Source organism: Molothrus ater, chromosome 8, assembly GCF_012460135.2.
Source record: "Molothrus ater isolate BHLD 08-10-18 breed brown headed cowbird chromosome 8, BPBGC_Mater_1.1, whole genome shotgun sequence".
NCBI classification, from domain to species: Eukaryota; Metazoa; Chordata; class Aves; order Passeriformes; family Icteridae; genus Molothrus; species Molothrus ater.
Window position 1 is genome coordinate 8,066,541 of NC_050485.2, and position 21,189 is coordinate 8,087,729.

Sequence of the window (21,189 nt, forward strand, 5' to 3'; positions counted from 1 at the left end):
AACGTGATGGTGTATGCAGTAGGGCTGGTATGTGCCAGGTGATGAGTTGTTCTTGAGCATGGGTTGTGCATGCTGTGGAGGGGTGGGGTGGGGTGGGGGGGACCTGTCAAGATGAATTAGAGACCCAGCATAGGTACAGTTCTGTCGGACATACAGCTCTGATCTGACCCTACTGTTTGGATCAGTGCAGCTGGGACATCTGCATGCCTGGGGGACCTCACAGAGCTTTGTGGCTGGGTGTAGCAAAGATATTTTGCTAAGATAAAGTTGGAGACAGCCAGCAATTGAGCTTTCATATTTAAATGCTCTCAGTCAGAGAGAGAGGTAGAATGGCTGCAGGAAGGGTGCTTGGTGGCTGTGAAGTCTGTCTTGAATGTCGTGAACCCCTGGCTGGTCACAGGGCTGACAAAGAGGAAGGGGAGTCTTGATACACACCTTGCTGCATGAAGAGCTGAGCACTGTGTTTAGCAGAGGAACTAGCAGACTGGAAAGGGGATGTATCCATAAGAGTTATGATGCAAAAAGAAGCACCCCAGAAAGGGTTAAAACCCTCATCTGGATGCTGAAATTCCTGCCTCAACCTTCATTTGTTACTTGAGTGCTGGGCTAAGCCCTCAGTGCAGCCCCATGCCAAAGTTGTGTTCAGGCCAGCTTGTTGCTCAGCTCCACAGACCATTGCTGGATCTTGCCTCTGATCTGGTCTGATCTGAGCTGAGGAGCTGAAGGTGGGTGTCTTCTCCCTACCCTGCTTACATAGGCTGTCCCCAGCATGGCTGGGCTAGAACATCAGAGCCACCTGCCTCTTGCCAGTGCAGCCCCTCAACTGTCCTTGAGACATTCGGTAGAGCAGGACACACAGACAGCCTCTCAGCCTGCTTTTGGGAGGGAAAGCACCAAAGAAAGATGTTGATTCAGTTAGAAATCCCACTGGGACAGTACATTCCTGGTCTAGGGCAGAGCTGGCTGATTGGCCTGGCATGCTGCAACAGTGAGCTCATAACCCAGCGATGGCAAAAAACCCCAAACCATGCTTGGGGTCATCATCTAAAGTGGCATGTGGCCAGTGCCCAGCTTTCTCTTGGGAGTACTTGCAAGCTCAGAGATGCCAAAGAGTTGCTGTACTTTCAGCCCAAGGGAAATAAACCCATGGAGCAAAGAGAGTCTGGAGAGAGGGACCTGCTGAGTGATGAATCTGTGGTCTCTGCTGACGTGGTTGTGAGTTGGGCTTCAGGAACCTGTGTCACCTACACTTCCCCAGCAGAAACAATCTATGCACCAGAGTTTTGTGGGCTGATGGGCAGTGGCTCTGCTGCAGGACCAGAGCAGCAGGGTGGGCTTTGTGGCTGGAATGCATCTCCTCAGCTAGGACTTGGGCTGAGTCCACCAGCTTTGTACCTGAGATTGGTTTTGGTTGGGGCTGGTGTTTAGCCAAGCAAAATTTTGGCAGGTTTTAAGTGTAGATGTAAAGCTTCATGATGTCTTCTCAATTGCACAGTTTTCCTGTTTGCCTCTCACTGTCCCCTTGCACGGGAGTGTTGAGCAGCCCCTGCTTCCCATCTCTGAGGTGGTACTTGGCAGCTCCTGCTGGTAATGGGCTTGGGGGGATGCTCTCGGGGCTTGTAGCAGGGCAGCTGGAGCCTTTTGAAGCCATAAGGCAGTTCAGCCTTTGAAGTGTTCAGCCAGAGTCCCAGGGCCCAGGTTTTTGTAACACAGTATTCTGCCAGGCTGTTATCCAGCACTGTGCCATCCCAAATTACTCCTCGAGCATCTTCTATTGGCTCATTCATTCATCAGCAGCAATCCCTCTGCAAGCCCTGCACGGGGCTGAGGTCTTCTCCAGCCCTCCAAAATCCCTGCTCAGCTGGCTCATATCTCCCTTCCTTGGGGCAGGGAGCTGACACTTCTATGTATCACTAATGAGCCAGATGGAAGCCAAGCCACGTGTGCCATTCTGCCCCCTCTTTCTGAGGTGCTTTTCTGCTGTTTCCAGTGCCCACTACTCTGTGCCATTTTTTTTAATCTCCTTTTCGTGCCTGTTGGTTCTCAGTATTTTTCAGCTGCATCCCTGGCAGTAAGATCCCTTCTGTTTCCCATAGTGACTCCTTATTATCTACGTTGCTCTGAGATCCTGCTTATCCCCTTGCTCTGCTCCCAGATTATGTTCTGCAGGGCTTTGGATTGCTTTTTTCCTCACAGATTCTTCTCTGAGTCTCTTTGCTCCACTGGCTGCCTTGCTGCCAGCCCACTGGTTGGTACCTCCTGCTCACAAGTTAGCATCCTGCCCCTCTGGCACTGGGACTGCATGAATGGGTCTGGGATCAAATCTTCTCTCAGGCTCTGGGGCCATTACCTCTTTATGAGTCTCCTGTCTTCCCAGGAGAGAACTGAACCCTACTTTCTGCCTGCTAGATTGAGACGATGCTTTCCTCCTCTGAGAAACAAGCTGGTGCTATGCCAGCATTTCCCAACGGGAAAGTGTGTAAGGAGCTGGGTTCCTGCTCCATCCTGGCTGCTGCGCCTCCTGGGAGTGATGGATGTCCCTACCCCAGACACCACTGGGGCCTGTCTGTTGGCCAGCATTCCCGGGCCCCTGCATGCCTCCAGCTGCACTTTCTCAGCCACCAGCAAGATTTCTCAGCAGCAGTCTCCGGCCCAGTGATGGATGTTGACAGCTGCATGAACAGCCTGTGCGAAACTCGATTATTTTCCTTCAAGGATGATGCCTTCCAGCTTTTGCTTTGAAGGCCTCTGTGAGCTCTGTATTGAAACCCTCTCTGGAGCCTCCCTGACTGCAGAGCTGTGCTGAGCACTGCTGGCTTGCACCCAGCCCAAACTGGACAAACACTTGGGAGTGGGGCCCTGGAGTATCCTGCTGCAGGCAGGCTTAGCTTGTTCCTGTGCAGCAATACAGACAGCTGACCCTGCCTTGCTCAGATGGGTGTTGTTTGGGTCTCCGAAGAGGGAGAAGCGTTTGGAAGTGCTGGGGAGGGAGTAGAGGCAGGCCACAGCCACTCCAAGCTCCTGCCTTGACCAGCCAAGAGGACAAGGTCCTCTGAGGGCCTTGTGAAGGACAGCATGCTAAGGTCTCTGCCAGTGCAGGGCCAGCAGTGCTGAAGTCTCTCACAAAGTGTGTTCCTGTAGCAGCAGTGCATTGCCAGGGAGTGCTGGGTGCTTCCATGAGCTGGTCTCTGCCAGCCCAGGGTGGGTGGCTGACTGCAGTGTAGTTGTTGGCTGTGGTCTCTTGTGGCATGCAGCTTCTGGAGGCCCTGGAGCTTCTGGAGGCCCTGGAGCAGGCTGAGGTTCCACTGAGCGGGGTAAAGGCATGCACTAATGAAGTCTGTCCCAAAAGCTTGGCTCTACTTGGACTCAGGCCTCCTAAAGGATGTCATTTTTACCAGGCTGGAACACCTTGGAATAAATAGGAAGAAACAGCTCTCCCAAGCACTTGGGAATGTTAGGTATGTCTCACTATTATGCTGCTAACACTGTGGCACTGTCACGGGCAGGTAGAGACAAAGGGTAGGAGAGGCCAAAATGCCAGGGTTTTCCCCAGCATTTCTTTGGGGTGGGGGGGTTTGCAGATCCTGTGGTGCCCAGGATGAGGTGTCTTAATGTAACCTTAAATGAAGGTCAACTAGCCGGGACAGATCTGCACTGGAACAAACTGACATGGGGTTACCTTAACCTCCAGAAGTCCCTGAGCCAGTCTGGCGTGCCTCCTCTGTTCCCTGGAGCAGACCCCCAGCCTGGCACCCCTGTCCTGCTGACCCCCACTCTTCTCTCTGCAGGCGCTCTACGGCTCCATCAAGAATGAGAAGCTGCAGTGGGCCATGTAAGTACCTCTGCAGGGGATGCTGCTGCGTGGCACTGGGTGGGCAGGGAATCCACCTAACCCCAGAGACTGCACACACCATGATGCTGCAAGGCAGCTGCCCCTGTGAGGATGAGGGAAGGAGAGGGAGCTTAGGATGGGCTGGGGTGCAGCCAAGGTACCCCTGGCTGCCCTCAGCACTGCCATGGGGCCCCTTCTCCAGCATGCTGGGAGAAAGCCACCTGAGGTTGGCTTCTTGCAGCTTTGGCCTGGGTTTGTGCCTTGGTGCCAGAGTGGGAACAGACAGGCTCTGGAGGTGCTGTGGCTGTGCCGGGGCCCCACAGGGTGCCTGCACCCTCGCCCACAGCTGCCATCTCCAGCAGCAGGAGCGGCAGCGCCTGCGCTGCAGGGATTAATCAGCCCGGTGCTACCCATCGCTGAGCGATGCACTCGACCGCTGCCATGGCGACGCCGGCAGATGCTGAGGGGTTTAATTAGCAGCGAGCGGCTGAGGGAGTGGGGAGGCAGCAGCTCTGGGCTCCCACATCTTCCTGCGGACGGGGGAGTGGCACCGGTGCAGCCATAGTGAGGGCCTGTGACCCGGGGGAGCGGGCTGCCTACACCCTGCCCACACCTGATCCTGCCCTTGGATGGCACTGCCCAAGGCCTTCCTGCCGGTCTCCCTGCACCCCTTTGCCTCTGGCTCTGGGCTCTCTAGTCTGGCTGCCACCCTTAAAACGTGGGGAACAGAGCCTGGGTCTCTCCTTGCGGGGGCAATCCATTCTATACCCTCCTTCCTACCAGCTGGACACCTGTGAGCCTGTATGCCATGGGCTGGGGTGCTGTGGTAGTGCCAAGCCTTGGGGTATTGCTCCTGCATCACTCCTGGCTCATCAGCCTGGCTGGCCTCTGTTGCACTCTTGCCCAAAAAAAGGCTTCTCACTCGCTGGGGCAGGCAGGGGTCCCACCCTGAATCAGCAGCAAAAACCCAATGCCTTGTCTTTCAAGGGACCAGGCAGCACCTCAGCTATCTAGAGAGACAGGGGCACACGGGCATGGCTAGGTTTGGGATGCTCACCAGTGCTGATGGAAGACTGCTCATCCTGGCCTGCTGCTGCTGGCTTCCCTTTCAGAAGCCAGGCCTAAAAGTGGCACTGACCAGGGGGAACTTGGTATTTGTTGTCCCCAGAAAGGTAACAAACTTTCCCCACCCAAATCTGATTGGCAGAGATGAAGAGGAGCTGAGAAAGTCCCTCTCAGAGCTGGCAGATCCCAACCCAAAGTCCATCAAGCGCATCAGCAGCTGCAGTAACCCCTTTCTGGACTTTTCCCAGGACGCCAGCATTGCCACTTACAAGCACGGGCTGTTAGTCCGCAAGATCCACGCTGATCCTGACTGCAAGAAAAGTAGGTGCCTGGAGAGCCCATGGGGGCCCTTGGGGCAAGAGGGTACCAGTGAACTCCAGAACTGAATGGAAGCAGGGTGGGAGTCACTATGTCATGTCCATGTGTAGCTTTATGCCAGCCTCCAGCATCAGTGCCCTGTCTGTCTGGCTGTGCCAGGCATAATTCAGCCCTCAGGATGGGGAGCTGGAAAGCCTCTCCCTGCTCACAGCACAGGGAAAGGGGCAGGCAGGGTGGGGGGGTGGGGTCTCTGGGGGTTGCAACCCTGCCACAGGATTGTGTGGATGAAGGGAAGTGTCCTGTGGTGTGATAGACAAGGCACACAGCAGGCTGCAGCTGGTTGGGCATTGCCAGGCATGTTCACTGTATTCCCCATAAAATCCCTCCTAAGCCCTGGCCATCTAATGCTGCCTAGAAGTGATTAGATGCAGCTGCCCTTCAAAGCCAGCATTACCTGGCAGGCAGCACTGCCTTGTCCCCTTGCCCGAGCACGGAGGCAGTGGTGGAGCTGAGCGCAAGCAGCGAGACGGGAGCACAGCGCTGGCCCCGGGAGGCAGCGGGGCCCCCCTGCCAGCAGCACCATCTGCCAGCCACGTGCTGCACGGGCTCAGGTGCGCAGGGACAGCCCTGGCGTGCTGCCCGTCCCGGGGGTGGGTGACGTGCGTCGTGGCAGGGCTGGCTGGAGGAGGGTGGGGGGTGGCTTTTCCCCCCTGCTCAATTCTGACACTGATGTCTGAGCTGCTCTCTCCTCCCTGGCAGCACCCCGAGGGAAGCGCGGCTGGAAGCCCTTCCACGCCATCCTGAAGGGAATGATTCTCTACCTGCAGAAGGTAGGCAGCATGCCACCCACACCAGGGACAGGGATTGTCCCCCGTCCAGAGAGACAGCAGTGAGAGAGGACCTGCAGCACACAGCATTGCAAAGCCTTGCCTAAGCAGACTCGGCACCCTCTATGCCTGAGCTGTTGCTTGGGGACCTGGTGGCACCCCCGTTTCCAGGGTGCTTGGGTACAGCTTGGGCAGTGAAAGGTGCTGCTAACTGAGAGCGCTGCATGCAGGGGGCTTGGCTGGGAGGAGAAGGGCACCAGGGTCTTTCCCCTGAGTGGAGGGTTGGGCTGCACATCCAGTTCCCTGCAAGCACACACGTGGGGAACAGGGGGCAGTGGGGAACAGCTCCCCGTGCTGTTGCCAAGCCAATGTGCCTGGGTTTTGTAGCTTCTCTCCAGGGGTGTAGCATGAGCTGGAAACAGAATCTGCAGCTGCCTGGTGAAGGGTGATCTCCAAGCCCTGCCACAGCCAGAACTAGTCTGCAGTTCCTGAAACCTCAGAGCTGACTCATGGTGGGGCGCATCCCTGAGCTGGCTCTGAAACACCCCATGATTTGCAGGAGGAGTATAAGCCAGGGAAGGCACTGGCAGAAGAGGAACTGAAGAATGCTATTAGCATCCACCATTCGCTTGCCACACGGGCATCTGACTACAGCAAGCGACCCAATGTCTTCTACCTCAGGACAGCTGACTGGAGGGTCTTCCTTTTCCAAGCACAGTGAGTCCTTCAGGATCCCTGGCTGGGCCCCACGCTGGGGCACAGGAGCTCCCTTGACTTGAGTTTAGGGTGGGATAGGGCTTAGGGCCACCTTGTTCTCTCCTGTCCTGGCCCTTTCTGGAAGGAGAGGGACCTGGTGTCAGTGCTGAGCTTTGCCCAGCTCCTCTTTTTCCTACGCTGCTGAGCTCAGGTTGGCTGTGGGTAGAGTCCCAGGTGCCATGGCTGACCAGGGCCAGGCCTGGGGGACTCAGACCTTGTCTGTGGAGCAGATCCCTCTGTCTTTGACGGAGATAGCCCATGTATATTTTGGCCTTTTTTCTCAGGAACCCCGAACAGATGCACTCTTGGATCACGCGCATCAATGTGGTGGCAGCCATGTTCTCTGCTCCCCCCTTCCCTGCAGCCATTGGCTCCCAGAAGAAGTTCAGCCGCCCGCTGCTTCCCAGCTCCTGCACCAGGCTGTCTCAGGTGGGCCACAGTCTGTCTGTCTCTGGGGGCAGTGTTGAGCCTGGGACAGAGCCCCGGATCTGCCAGTGGCACATTCCCCTGTGGGGGGATCTGTGTGGCGCCGTGCACCCAGCTGCCTCCCCAGTGAGGTGAAGGGCCAAGGGGGAGACAGAGAAGAGGGGTACCGAGACTGGGGGCAGACAGTGAGGTCTTGTTCCTTGCAGTGGGGCTGGAGTCAGGTGATGGCCAGACCATGGAGGAGAAAGTGGTCCCACATCACAGCTTGCAAGGTCCTGCCAGGGACCTTGAAAGGCAACTGACTGGGGGGATTAGCTGGCACTCGTTCATACCAGGGCAGTTATTCATAGAGCAGAAAGGATTTAAAAAAAACACCAGCCTAGTTTCAGAGGGATTAAATTCTGCTTTAAGACTGCAGTCAGCCCCCCTATGAGGTGAGAGCAGATTGCCCCTAAGAGCCTGTGATTTTGCCTGTCATTAAAAAAAAAAATCCAGCCCAGCAGCAGCAGCTGAGATCCTGGCTGCTTCTAGAAGGGGAAAAGCCTGTTCTGTCCCTGGCCATCTCACACTACCAGGGTGACAGAGCAGGGCACTGACATGGTGCCACCCTTCCCCAGGAGGAGCAGGTGAAGAACCATGAGACCAAGTTCAAGACAATGTCAGCAGAGCTGCTGGAGCATCGTTCCTCACTGCCTGAGAAGAAGGTGAAAGGCAAGGAATATGAGGAGCTAAAGCAGAAGGAAGAGTACCTGGAATTTGAGGTAAGCTGGAAGATGTCCCTCTCTGCCCTCAGGCCCTCTGCCCCTACCTGTTTGGCCATCCTCAGTGATGGGACCAACCCATCCCATCAGCTGAATTACACTGCCATTGCCATGGTCTAGGACCATGAGTATTCCTCTGCCCTGGGATGCTGGCTGGGTTGGAGGGACCATGAGCATCCCTCCCTGCAGGGATGCTGGCCATAGGACAGTACCCAGCTTGCCAACCTCTGTCTCTGCTGCACTGTGCTCCTCAGAAATCCCGCTATGGCACCTATGCCATGCTGCTGCGGGCCAAGCTGAAGGCTGGCTCCGAGGACCTGGCAGCATTTGAGTCCACCCTCTTTGACACAGTGGGTGGGGAGGACGATGGCCTGAAAAAGTCCCGCTCCAGCCCCTCACTCAACGCAGAGCCCTCCAGCACGACCACCAAGGTGAAGCGCAACGTCTCAGAGCGCAGTGGCCGCCAGCCCCCTGGCCACCCCCACAAGTCCTAAGTGTGGGGTGTCAGCTGCCTGCACTGCAGCTCTGTTCCTGTTCCCCCGGCATGGGGGTGGAGGCCGTGTGCCTGCCGAGACCCTGCATGTGTCCGTCTGTCCGCTGCACGAGCTGGAGGGGGCGACAGCCCTTCTGCAGCCGCCAGCACCAGCCATGCAGGGCCATGGCCCCTCCACCGGAGACAGTGGCAGAGCAGGATGGTCCCCAGTCCTTGCCTGCAGGAGCTGCCTGGCCCCTTCAGACTTGTTCCTGCCCCTCCTTGTCCTGCACTTGGCTGCAGGACCTACTCTTGCTGCCCTGGGGAGAGGGAGCAACTGAAACCTACCCGCTGGGCTCAATTCTTCAATGGCTTAAAAAAAAAAAAGACAAACGCAGCAAAACAAAGCCAGCGGCTGCTTCTCCAGCTCCATTGTGCCATGGGGGTAGATGGGAGGGGGCAAGCCCTAGATTGTCCCCTCTCCTATGGCTGGTGGCCAGGGAAGCCAGGGCAACAGTACCTGGTCACCTGGTCACCTCAGTCACCTCTGCACCCTCCCCGCTTTCTTACAACTTTTGAACAGTTTTTGTGATACAGTTTTGCACTTTTTAGTACCAGATCAAGCTGACCACAAGGAAGGTTTTTTTTGGGGGGGCTACTTTTGATGCTTTTTGGGAACTGTTTAAAAAAAATAAAACCACAAACCCAGCCATATCTTGTAGGCAGCGCACTCTGAGGGAAAGAGGTTTTTAAAAGGACTCAGGGGGCGATCCAGCTCCCCACGCCCTCGCCCTACAGCAAGCTGAGCGTGGGCTACTGTGTGTACTGCTGCTGCCTGCTCCCCAGCTCCACTTCAGCACCAGCAACCCTTTGGGGAGACAGCCCTGTGGCTGCCAGTTCCAAGGAGGCAGCCTTGAGATGGCAGCACCCATTGTTGCATGTGTGGCTGCATGGGAGGCTGATGCACCGGTGCTTCATGACCCCCATTTTCCACCACCCACTGCTGGCAGCTTGGACCGGCCCTGTTTGCAGAGGCTGGGTGTGAGCATCGTACCCAGGGCACAGTGGGCAGCAGTGTTTAGGTACTTGCTGTGGAGTGGTGACCCCTGGAGCCAGGGTTGATATGGGGGGTACACCTGCCCTATGGGTCCAGTACAGGCTGGAGCCAGCTTCTCTTCCCATCTCTTTTCCAATGCATGACTGGGGCCTCAGAGGCTACCAGCAAAGCCTGGTCTGTAGTGCTGCAGTTCTCATGCTGCAGCAGCACTGGTGCAGCCCTGTCCTCAGCAACAGGCCCCTTCCTTGCCAAGGTGAGGGGCAGGCTGGGGCAGCCCTCACCACTCCAGAGTGGGATGAAGGATGCTTGTCTAGAGCAAGGTGCAAGTGATGGAGCACAGCTGCAGGATTGTCCAAAAAGGGGTCCAGGCACACTGAAGGGCTGTGACCAGGGGCTGGCACACACGCAGTTCTCAGCCACCTGGGACCTGGCTGGTTTCAGCACTGACTTTGCGAATGTGTCAAAACTTTTTATTCTGCTCTTTTGAGTCTATTGCAAAAAAAAAAAAAAATTAAAAAAAAAAATCCACCCTTGCCCCAGGTGGCTTGGGGGGTGGTGGGGAAAAAAAACCTTTGTACAGCTTCTTCTCTCAGTTACTGAAGTAAAACTCGCTCTTCAATTCTTGGTTGCGCTGTTTTTCTTCCCCATGGCTGGGGACAGCCCCAGCACCAAGGGATGCTGAGGAGGGGCTGGCAGCTGTCTCCTCACTGCCAGACTTCAGACCCAGGTAGGGTTCAGGGGGGTTAGCACCCAGCTCACTGCTGGGGCTGGAGAGAGGGAGGGCAAAGAACTCCAATGGAACTTGTGTCCTTTTATTGAGAAGAAAAAAACATTAAATAAGAGCAGAGAGGGGCAGGAGCCAGCTGCATCCCATCCCCCTGAGTCCAGGCAGCCGGACCCCTAGTCGAGAAGGCATTTGTGTGGGTAAGGCAGAGGGCAGTGCAGCTCCCTGTGTGGTCATAGGGGCTACTGGATGGTTCCTCAGTGCACCTGTGGCTGCTGGCTGGGGGGCAGCTCACCCCCCGGCTTCAGGGCTAGTGTGGGCGCCTGCTCCTCCTCCACCGACTCACTGCCGTAGGCACTGTCTTCCTTCAGCTCTGCAAAGCAATCCCCAGGTGCTCTTAGTGATGGGGCAACAGGAGGGGCAGCAGAGACTTCCCCTGTCCACCAGCCCCACCCCTCACTCTCTGTACCTGTGCTTTGCAGCTTCTCCAGTGCCTCGGTTTTGTGGAGCATCCTCACAGCATTGTGGAGCCCCATGGAGTCCAGGGCCTCCAGCAGTCCCCCCAGGCTGCCACCTGCCAGCTGCAGAGCAGAGAGAGAGCACTGAGTAGGGCTGATGGCCAGACAGGCAGGGGGACAGAGGCACCCCACCCAGGCACTGACCTCGTAGCTGCGCAGGAGGCTGGCACTGGGCGAGGGTGTGTCCTTGTAGGTCTCCACGAGGCTGCACAGCCCCAGGCGCTTGGCCAGCTCAATCCAGTCTGACCCACTGCAGTCCCGGTTCAGCAGCTGCTCCAGCCCCTGCAGTGCCTCACTGTCCAGTGACAGGACCTTCCCTGTGTGAAAGAGGTGCCCCCATTACAGGCTGCCCATCCTTGCTGCTGGGAGGGTGTTACCTTGCCTAGGTGTGGTGCTTCTGAGTCAGGGGGTGGGGCACAGAGGGGCTGCTCACCTGGCTGGGGGGCAGTGGGCAGTTCTGCCTTGGGCCCCGGCTGGGAGGCCTGCAGCAGGATCTCCCGCACCTGCAGACAGACATGGATGTCAGTCTTCCAAAGCACTGCCCAGATCCCCCATTGCCCCCTCACACCTTGGATCTCTGCAGGACATGGAGGAGTACAGGCATCCTCACAGGAGCATCTCCTGGAACTCTGCTCCATCCATGCCGTGGCCTGCACAGAAACTTTCCCAGAGAGTTTGTCCCGCTGTGCCACACACCTTCTGGCTCCGAGTCAGGTCCAGGGATGTGTGGCAGCGGCGCTGCCTGTGCCCTGCCTGCCAGTGCCCCTGTGTGGAGAGCTTGGAGCTGGTGCTGTGCTCTGAAGCCAGGGCTGGCTCCCCCAGATCCATGGCCAGCTCCTGCTCCTCAGGGTCAGTGTCTGCGTCGCTACTGGCCTCTGACGAGGATAGGCTCATGGGCTCATCATTCTCACACAGAACATCTGCCCCTGTCGGGAAAGGTTGGCATGAGCCAGGCCCACAGGTCTGACCTTGTGCCTGGCACCACCCAGTACAGGCAGCCAGAGCTATGGAGAGGGAAAGAGGAAGGGCAGTGCCTTACCAGCTTTAAGGAGCAGTTTGGTGAGGGTGGGAGAGCCCAGGCCAGCAGCCAAGTGCAGGGGGGTGTTCCCGGCAAAATCCCGGCTGTTGATGTCTGCTCCCAGCTAAGAAAGGTGTGAGACCATGAGGATGGGCTGCCTGGGCACTGCTCCTCCTACACCCCAAGGCCACAGGGGAGCCCCCACTTCTGCCAGGAGCCTGTAGGAGGCTGCACCCCAACCCTGTCCCACAGCCACCACTACACCAGCCACTCCATACCTTCTTCACCAGGTGGGTGGCCATGTTCAGGTTCTCCATCTCCACAGCCAGGTGCAGTGGGGTCCTCCCACTTTGCCTCTCCACTGCATTCACATCTGCTCCTGTCCTGACCAGCAGGTCCAGGCAAGCCAAACTCTTTTCCTTCACAGCCAAATGCACAGGCAGGAGGCCTGCAAGATGGGGATAGGCTCAGCAGCCTTCTGGCCAAGCCCATGATGGCACACCGGGGTTCTGCCCATCACCCCTGAGCCACACTCACCACGGAAACTGGGCAGGTGGAGCAGATAAGGGGTAGCTGAGCCCACGTGAGCCAGCAGTGTCCTCAGCACCTCTTCATTGCCAGTCTGGAGAGCCAGGTGCAGCAGGGAATTGCCATAGCGGTCCAGCAAGGTTGGGTCGGCGCGGGCTTGCAGCAGGAGCTGGACCACTTGGGGCTGCTTGGTGATGACTGCCAGATGCAGTGGCGTCTGCAGGACAGCAGCACATCCTCAGCAGCGCTCACAAGAGGAGCCAAGTCCTGCACCACCATTCTCTCCAGTAGCTGCAACTTGTTCAGATCTGCAGCCTCCCCTTAGCAGGAGCAGCTACAGGAGCCCCCAGGGTTGGAAAATAGGAGTGAGGAACTACTCCCAGGTAGAGGAGAACTGGCTGCTTTGAAAAACATGTACCTGTTGCAGGTTATTGGAGATGTTGATGATCTGCTGGCTGGGGATGCTAACAATGATGTCGATCAGCTGCTTGATCACAGATGTCTGTTCATGGATGATAGCGAGGTGCAAGGGCCTGTAGAGAGAGTGGGATGGCCCCTAGCTCAGCTCCATGCTTCTCCAGGTACTCCCTGCTGCCCTCAGAGCCCCCATAACAGCTCTGACAGACAACAAGACCACCATGCTCTCCCTTCAAACCCCTTGTGTGCTCACGTGTCTCCGTTCTCATCCTGTGACGCGGCCAGGTGCCTCTGGACTGCCAGCAGCATGCGGGGGTCGGCGGTGACCGAGTAGTCGAGCAGGGCATGGGCATTGCGACGGGCTAATGCCAGCATCCACAGCTGGCACAGCTGGGCTGGGGGGCAAAGCAGGATGTCACTCACCTCCAGGGCAGCAGCCCCATCCACCTGGTATGGAGAGCAGTAAACAACCCCAAAAGGTCCCCCATCCATGCCTCCCCTCCTGTGCAATGTGCCCCAGCCCTCCCTCAAGCTCAGCTCCTCCTACCGTGCTTCTGCAGCTCCTTGCAGTACGTGCTCTCTTCTGCAGGTGCCTGCCTGTCACTGTCAGGCCCCTCTGCCTCAGGGCCCTTCATCTGCACACCCCCCTGGTAGCTCCCCACTGAGTGGGTGCCGGGCGAGTAGATGCTGTTGTAGGTCAGCCCAGAGGAGTATGGGAAGCTGAGGTTCCCACCTGTGGGGCAAGGCAGAGGATGGGTGAGCAGAAGGGGCCCCCAGGCCAGACCTCAGCCATCTGAGAGAGGAGGAGGAAGAGGCATTGCCACTCACCTCCTCCAGAGCCAAAGCCCCCGGCCCCCCCACCGGCCCCCCCCATGTGCGAGCCACCGCCAAAGTGCTGAGGAAACTGAGGCAGGACTTTCTTGCGCTTCCTCTCCACTTCTTCCTTATCTGTGGGGAGAGAGGGGCAGTAGGGTGAGAGGCAGCCCCAGCAGCAGGGGACATGCAGCCTGCCTGGGTGGTGCTCACCTTCCACCACTGGGTAGTAGGTGAACTGCTTGGAGTCACTCACGTCGCCTCCCCGCTTCCGCTTCAGCTGCAGGAAGACGGTGACAGGACGGTCGATCTTGGGCTTGTGGTAGGGGGGTGTGCGGAAGACGATGGCATACTGTGGGCAGGACATGATGGACATGAGGTTCTGCTCATCCCTGAAACTGGGGACAGGGCTGCCTCACCCCACAAGGCAGTCATCTGCCTTGAAGCAGAGCAGGACACTCCCCACCTCCCCTGTACCTGCTTGTGCACATCTGTAGGAGAAAAGTCCCCGAAGGCCTGCCAGCCGTTCTCATCATCCTCGTAGAAACGCACCTCAATGTCATCTGGGGAGAGAAGTGGCACTGGCACCACCTGTCTCCTTGCCCCAAACAGGCTCCAAGGACAAAGACTCCTGACCACCCAGGAGCCCCGGATCTCTCCTGCTACAGCCCCTCCAGGTGGTTTCAAATTAAGAGAATGGCCTTACCTTTCTGAACTTTATCACACAGCAAGTAGACTTCGTCTCCTCCCCGCACGGAGCCTGCTGTCTTATCCATCCGTGAGATCTTCAGGTTGGAAGCTCCGGGGGACTCTGCACATCAAGAGGCATTGGGAGTCTTGTGCAGAAGTCCTTACCCCCTCCTGCCCCATCCCCTTCCTGGACTGGCCCCACACTCACTGCTGTCATGGATGGGATCTGAGATGACAGGCTGGAGAGCCAACGTGAAGTTGCCACTGCTGTCACGGAGGTAGGCGGTGAAGCGCAACCGCACAATGCTCAGGTCCATCACCTTCTTCAGCTCCTTGGCCTCCAGCTCGATCTCACGCAGCTCCACTTCTGCCAGGGCAGGGGGACAAACTGTCAGGCTATATGGGGGGACAGTGCTCCAGGTCCCCTTCCTACCCCCCAAGCCCCACGCTAAGCCCAGCCCCAGTTGTCAGCCCATGGTGCCAAGGCCCACTGAGTCCCCAGGCTGCCCTCACCTGTCAGCAGACGGCTCCTGTTACGCATCTTCTGCTGCTTCAGCTTTTCCTTCATGATCTCCATCATATTCTTCTTGGTGACATGGAGCACACCCAGGTTGCTGAACCTGGAGAAGAGGGAACCTGCTGGGATCTGGGAGCATCAGGAGCAGCAAGCCCAAAGGGGCACATACTCCTGCAGCTGGGAAGGTCCTGAGCACAGAGCGGTGCCACTCAGACAGCAGGGAATCAGCATGTGTACAGCCAAAGAGGAGCAACTGCAGAGGAGAGAAAAGGAGTCCCAGAGAGTCTGGGCTCCCACAGGTGACAAGTCCAGAGGGCTGTCAAAGACAAGGACCAGGAGGACTGACGGCCAGAGGGATGCAAATGGTATGAGCTGAGCCAGAGATGGATATGTAAGAGCAACTGCAGCAGTGGCAGAATAACCCTGTGACTCAGGCTGACTTCAAAAGTCATCTGCAAAGCTGGGGAGCTGCAACCTCAAGGACAGAAGCTCAAAATAAGCAGCATATGTCAAAACCGAGAGACAGGCAAAATGCTCAGGGGACAGAGTTGTAACAATGAACTACACATTGCCTGACCTCATCCAGCAAACCCAGCTCCAGAGTGCACTAACCCCTGTCTTCTCCCCATCTCAAAAGCTGCAGGCAGCACCCACAGCCACCTCACATAGCCAAGAGGCCGCCTTGGCTCCTCCTTGCACATACTGAGCAGTCATGTCCTTGGGTCCCACGATCGTGACACAGTTGCCGGCCTCGTTGCACTGCTTGCCCACCAGACTGTGGGCATGTACACGGGGAGGGTCACTGTGCGTCACCAGGTCTACCTCGATCCGGGCCATCCCTGTGTAGTTACAGATCTGCAGGGAAGAAGGAGATGGGGGTCAGGTACAATAAGCCAGGAGCCTGAAGGATTCTCTACAAATCCCTGTTATCCCTCCCCATGGCCACAGCCCTTCCTCTGTAGCTCTCCCATCTCTCCAGCACCAGGACACACACAAGAGCTTATTATAAATTTCCTGTCCTCCCTTCAAGACTCCCTCGTGATGCTCAAGCACTACTGGCTGAGGACACTGCTCCGTCCCCTCCCATGGCAGCGCTCACCTTGACAGTGGGATAGGTCTTGCGCCCCTTCTCGCTGGATGCTCCCGGCAGCCCCCCATGGGAAGGGCCCTCGCAGCCGTACCGAAATCGGAAACCCCGCTGTGGAGGCAGAGAGTGGGTTAGCCAAGGGTGGCCAAAGCCTGATGCCATGAGAGCATGAGACAGTTACACCTGTCTTTAGCTGGGTGACATCCTTACCTGCTTTGGCTGCTCAATAATGACAAGGTAGGGACCTTCCACTGGAGGAGAGAAAGGAAAGGTACCAATGAGAAATAAGGGATAGCCAAAGTGCATGTTCTCACTAAGGATGCTGGAGATACAGGGACAGCACTGAAGGTGATGTGACCCCTGTCTGTCCCATGGGGGTCCTCAGAGCCCCCAAACCCTGTGCTGTCAGAGCCCAGCTGAGAACAGCAGTCAGAGTAGCAGGAAGAGGAGGGAAGGGCCAGAGGATGCTCTGCCACTTGGGAAACAGAGACCCCCAGGAGGTCACAGCCCAACCTGGCAGTCCCTGGTAGACTGAGCAGTAGGGACAGATGGAAGAAGCCCCATCCTGGTGTCACGAGTCAGGGATTTCCAGCCAGCCCACAGTGGGGCCAGTAAGGACAAAGCCTGTGGTGCTTCTGGCAACTTAAAGGTGTGAGTCAACCTGCTGGGAAACTCCACTGCAGCTGGGGACCCCTGGAAGGGTGCAACCAGAGGGGCCCTTACCTGTCTCCATCAGCGGCTCCTTCTGCTCCATCATGTGGGAGCCAAAACTGAAGTCATCATAGTCAATCCCATCCAGGCACTAGGTGACGGGAGGGAAGGGGAGTGTGATGAGTGTGTTGGGCTGGAATCCCCCAGCTACCCTGGGCGGGAGATGGCAGTTTGGGACGGCACCCCGTTCGGGCAGGCACAGATACCTGTCCCTCCCCGGGAAGAGCGGAGGGCAGGTGCAGACCCCTCAGTGCCCACCCCTGGAGGCTGACACAGACCCTCCCGCCTCCCACCCCGGAAGCAGGCACGGACCCCCACCTCCCACCCCACCCGTGGGGTCGGGCACTGCCCCGTGCCCAGCTCCGGGGCCGGGACCAGGCAGGACACCCGCCCGGACCGCTCCGATCCGATCCGTGCCGCACTCACGGGCTGGAACTGCTCGTCCATGTCGGCGCGGGGCCGGCCGCCGGCCTGCGGGGAGAGGGGGGGTTTGAGCGGGGAGCGGGGCTGCAGGAAGGCACCGCCGCTCCGGAAAGTCCCTAGAAACCCCGCCGAGCCGGGAAATGACGGGACCGCGCGTCACCGCCCCGCCCCGCCCGCCGCGGCCGGGACACGGCCCGGGCCGGCCCGGGGCACGGCGCGGGGGCCGCGGGACGCGAGGGTCGGCCGCCACGGCCCGGAGCGCGGCTCTGCTCGGCCCGGCCGCTCCTGCGCCCGCCGGCGACCGCTCGGGGCAGCAGGACGGGCTGTCCCCTCCTCGCCTGGGAATTTCGGACTCGGAGCCCCGGGCGGGCTGGAAATCCCGGAGCACTCCCGCCCGCCTCCCCCGGGCGTTCTCGCTCGGGCGCTGCCTGGCAGCTCCGGGGCGCCAGATGTGCCGTGTTTTCCCCTCGGGACTACGGAGGGATTTGCCCCACGCCGTCCCCGGCCGCCTGTCCCGCTACGGGTGCCAGTCCCGCCGCGCTGCCATGAGCCCTTCCCCAGCCAGACCTGCAGTGCAGCATGGCCGCGGAAACCCCTGGGTTCCCCAAGATCCCCACCCCACGTCATCCATCCTGCACAGGGATGTGTCTCCCACACCAGGATGTCGTCTCCAAGCCCCTATGGACTCAAACAGGAATCGCCCCGAAGTGCTGTCCCCGAGCCCACTGGCTCCCCCCTGGACAAGGGAGTCTCTCCAGTACTCTGCAGAGTCAGCAGCCCCTTGCCAGGCACCCAAAGCGGTGCTTTCCCTCTCCCCCGTTTCAACTTACACAGCAGCCCCTGCATCCTTACCCCGGAGGTGGCCAGAGAGAGGCATTCGCTATCCGTGTTCCCATTGCCTCCTTCCCACTGGCTTCAGAGTGGAAGGGGCAGCCCCAGAGCTCCCTGTGGGAGCATCTCCTACCACCCCAGCGCGCGGCACTGGATGCTTCCCACCGACCCCAGCAAGGCACTGCCAGCAGCAGAGGCCCACAACGCACACACCCTCCTACTCACCGAGGAGGAAGAGGTTGGTCTCAGCAACCCGTTCAGCCCCAGCATGGCCACAGGGACTGCCAGTACCACACACAGGAGTTCCGCTGGGGCCAAGGTCTGCCTGACCACACAAAACCACCGGCGACTTCTAGCAAAGGGGCAGGATCAGGGGAGAGCCTACGGGCACGCTCCGCATTTCTTCTCACTAACCAATGAAAAGAAAAAAAAAATCCCATATCTGACTCCACAATACCCTCATACTATGAATTTCTGAATCAGTCGTTGCTGCAGGTCTCACTCAGGGGATTTTGAGTGTGTGGGAGAAGAGGGGAAGGAAGGGGACTGTTCAATCCGTGCGTGACTCATATTCTTCAGAAGCTGAACAGAGCCTTTTCAAGGAGATTTTTCAGCCACTCAAGTCTTCCAAAGGGACTGTCCTGTGACCTCAAGCCTGAGGTTTTTCCCGGTTGGCCTGCCACCTAAGCACAGAGATGCATCCCAGGCAACTGTGCAGCCTGAGACGTGGGGTCTGTGGGACCTGCAAGTGCAAGGGAGGGTGCAAGGAGAAGGTAGAGATCCAGTACTGAAAAATGAGGTGGGGACCTTCCTCCTGTCATTCTGCAGGGGCTTCTAAAGGCCTAGGAACATGGACACAACCCCCTGGTGGTCTGTGGGAAGCAGCACAGACTGCCTGCTGTTCGGATCCCATTGATCACCCCACCTGGACAGCTTCAGCCTGCCACCACCAGTCACCCACCCCATCTGCTGGGCACCGATCTTCCAGAGAGGTGAACAAAGAGACAAACAATCTTCCTCAGTGGGCTGGGAACAGCCACCTACCCTACCCACTGAGCCTGGTGGGAGAGCCCAGGCCTGAAGCTGCTGGATAAGAGCAGACTGTGCCCTGGAATAGCACAACTCCCCTTCTCCAGTGGCATCAGCTCCATCTCCTCTTGAGGGGTTTTCACAGCTCACTCACTGCTGCCCAGGACACTTCCACTTGTTGCAGCAAACAGCATGACTAAAGAACATCACGAACTTCTACCTGTGTCTCCCCATCCCACACAGCTCTGGCTCTCTCTGGAGGTTGCCAGCCATATCCCTGCATCCTTGTGCAGTGTTTGCTGGAGGAAGCCCACCTTGCTTGCTGAGCAGAGATGGTGTCACCCCCTGCTTCCTTGTTCCTGGAAAAGCAACCTCAGGCAACCTCAGAGCTGCTCTCCAGGTGAAGTCCTGCCTCCTGTGCCAAGCAGCATGCCTTCCTGGCCTCCAGGACTGGGGTTTCCCCTAGGAGTGTAGCATACGCAGCTTTTATCCCCCACACATGCCAGAAAGGAATGCATCTCTCCTTTCTCCATCAGTAGCATTCCCTGCTCTGTCTTCCCAACACATCTGCCCCTGGATCATGGGCTTGAACTGCAGACCCCATTTACTTGGCTAATTCCTCCCCATCTTCACACACTCCTAGGGTTCAGGCAGGATTCTCTGGGCATTGCTGGGAATGGGGGAAAAGAGCAGCAATCCAGCTGCAAGGCACTGCCCAGAGCAGCATCAGCTCCCTGCCCTGGAGTGCAGCACTGCCACAGCACCCTTGCCAGATGGCACAGCCTCCCTGTGCCAGCCAGAGTGCTTCAATTAAGGGCTAGCCTTTGGCAAACAGTGCGAGTTAAAGCCAATCTTCCATGCCTGCAGCTCCTTGAACATGACCTAGTAATGCAGGTGCTATTTTCTTTCATCCCATGACAGTCGGCTGACTTGCAGAGCTGATGCCCTGCAGGCAGGAGGGAAACACACGTCAGCCTATCTGAGGCAGGAGTGTTTAGTAGCCATGGGAAAGGGTGCTCCAGAAATGCAGGAGGCAGCGCAAGCACAGCCCTGCTCTGAACTGTGCTGGTGTACAGCTGACATGTTCCAGCCACTCAGCTGACTGCTCCCCTAACATACTCTTCCCTTTGCATTTTGATTTTCCTTGGGTCTGCTAACACCTGCAAACAACAGCCCTAAATACTTGGCCTTGCTTTCTGCAGAAATCCTGTGCTCTTCTCCATCCCTGGAGTCCCAGCAGCTACTGGCAAGAGGCTGCTGAGTGTCTCTCATATTGCATTCACAGTGACTTTGCTCTGAGACCCTTCCTGGAAACCAAGTCCTTGACCAGCAAGCATGGCAAAGAGAAATCCCCTCTTCCTGAAAGCTTTCTAAGCCTTCTTCTCCTGACAGCCTGCCTCTGACCACTGAAGCCATTTGTGTATCTCTTCATAAAATGCCTTTACTCCCATTGTGGCTATCAAGTTGGTTTTGGCAAACCCCAGCTACCCACTGATCTTCTGGTTTTCTCCTCTGAGGGCCTGTAAATCAGCTCCTCTGCTGCTATGAACGATTAACCCAGCTGTATGCCCTTAGAGAAGCCCTGCCCGTGTCAGCCCGGCGTTCGCTGTCTGTCACTCTCTCCAGTTTCCACTCTGCCCACAGTTTCACCACCGTGTTGGTGCTCACAGCTCCATTGGGGCTATGGCTTGCCGAGCCTGCGGGCACGAACCTGATTCCCCTCGGAGCGGGCAGCAGGCCAGCCCTGCTCCAGCGCAGGAGGGCTCAGGACATAAGAGGGAGAGCTGCAGGATGGGGAAGAACCCAATGGCAACATAGAAAATAGGGAACTTCCCACCGGCAGGGAAAAGGGTGTAACCGCCAGCGCCGGGACTGGCTGTCTCCTCTCCCCTCCAAGAGAACAAATGTCTCTCCAACCTGGATCTTCCCAACACCCCCACCCCAGCTGGCCGCATGGCCGGCCAGAGGCAACCCGGGACCGGCTGGAGCGAGAGAGAGCCCAGGACCCTTCCGCTGGGACGGGCAGCCCAAGCACAGGAATGTTAAGCCTCGGGACCGCTCAGTTCCCTTTCCCTGGGAGCCGTTCTCCCGCTGGCGCGGGTAGCCCTGCCCGCCGCAGCCCCAGGACCCGCACCCGCTTACCTTCATCCCCGCCGCAGGCCGGCCGCCGCGCCCCGGCCGCGGTACCGGGAAAGTCCCGACCCGGCTCCGCCTCCCGGGGCTTCCCGGACCCGGCTCCGCCCGGCGGAGACAGCGGGAGGGCGGGCCCGGGGACCCCCGAAGGGACGGGCAACTCCAGGCTGCTGCATCCCGGCGACATCGCCTATCCGTGGCACTCGGGTCAGGGAACCGAGCCCCGGGCTCTTGGC

General features: G+C 58.1%; 2 protein-coding genes across 3 annotated transcripts in view; one reads left to right on the plus strand and one right to left on the minus strand.

Annotated features, from left to right (window-relative positions):
* The window catches only part of PSD (pleckstrin and Sec7 domain containing), a 42,302-nt gene extending 32,169 nt beyond the window's left edge, over positions 1–10,133 (plus strand). For both annotated transcript variants that reach the window (XM_036385998.1, XM_036385997.2), the window contains exons 11-17: positions 3,789–3,832; positions 5,040–5,218; positions 5,975–6,045; positions 6,602–6,759; positions 7,083–7,227; positions 7,842–7,985; positions 8,240–10,133. In XM_036385998.1, coding sequence (XP_036241891.1) covers positions 3,789–3,832; positions 5,040–5,218; positions 5,975–6,045; positions 6,602–6,759; positions 7,083–7,227; positions 7,842–7,985; positions 8,240–8,479 — 981 coding nt within the window. In that variant the 3' untranslated portion in view covers positions 8,480–10,133. The remainder of the gene's footprint in view (positions 1–3,788; positions 3,833–5,039; positions 5,219–5,974; positions 6,046–6,601; positions 6,760–7,082; positions 7,228–7,841; positions 7,986–8,239) is intronic.
* Positions 10,134–10,305: 172 nt separating this feature from the next.
* On the minus strand, positions 10,306–18,248 carry NFKB2 (nuclear factor kappa B subunit 2). The gene is made up of 23 exons (XM_036385999.2): positions 18,017–18,248; positions 16,964–17,008; positions 16,550–16,628; positions 16,037–16,077; positions 15,839–15,937; positions 15,443–15,594; positions 14,736–14,842; positions 14,431–14,589; positions 14,239–14,343; positions 14,010–14,095; positions 13,746–13,884; positions 13,548–13,667; positions 13,267–13,452; positions 12,973–13,114; positions 12,721–12,835; positions 12,312–12,519; positions 12,053–12,222; positions 11,796–11,898; positions 11,453–11,682; positions 11,190–11,259; positions 10,901–11,073; positions 10,708–10,819; positions 10,306–10,611 (listed from the first exon to the last, which is right to left on the minus strand). The coding sequence occupies exons 1-23, from the start codon at positions 18,059–18,061 to the stop codon at positions 10,496–10,498; spliced, it is 2,802 nt and encodes a 933-aa protein (XP_036241892.1). The 5' UTR covers positions 18,062–18,248; the 3' UTR covers positions 10,306–10,495.
* Positions 18,249–21,189: the final 2,941 nt, after the last annotated feature.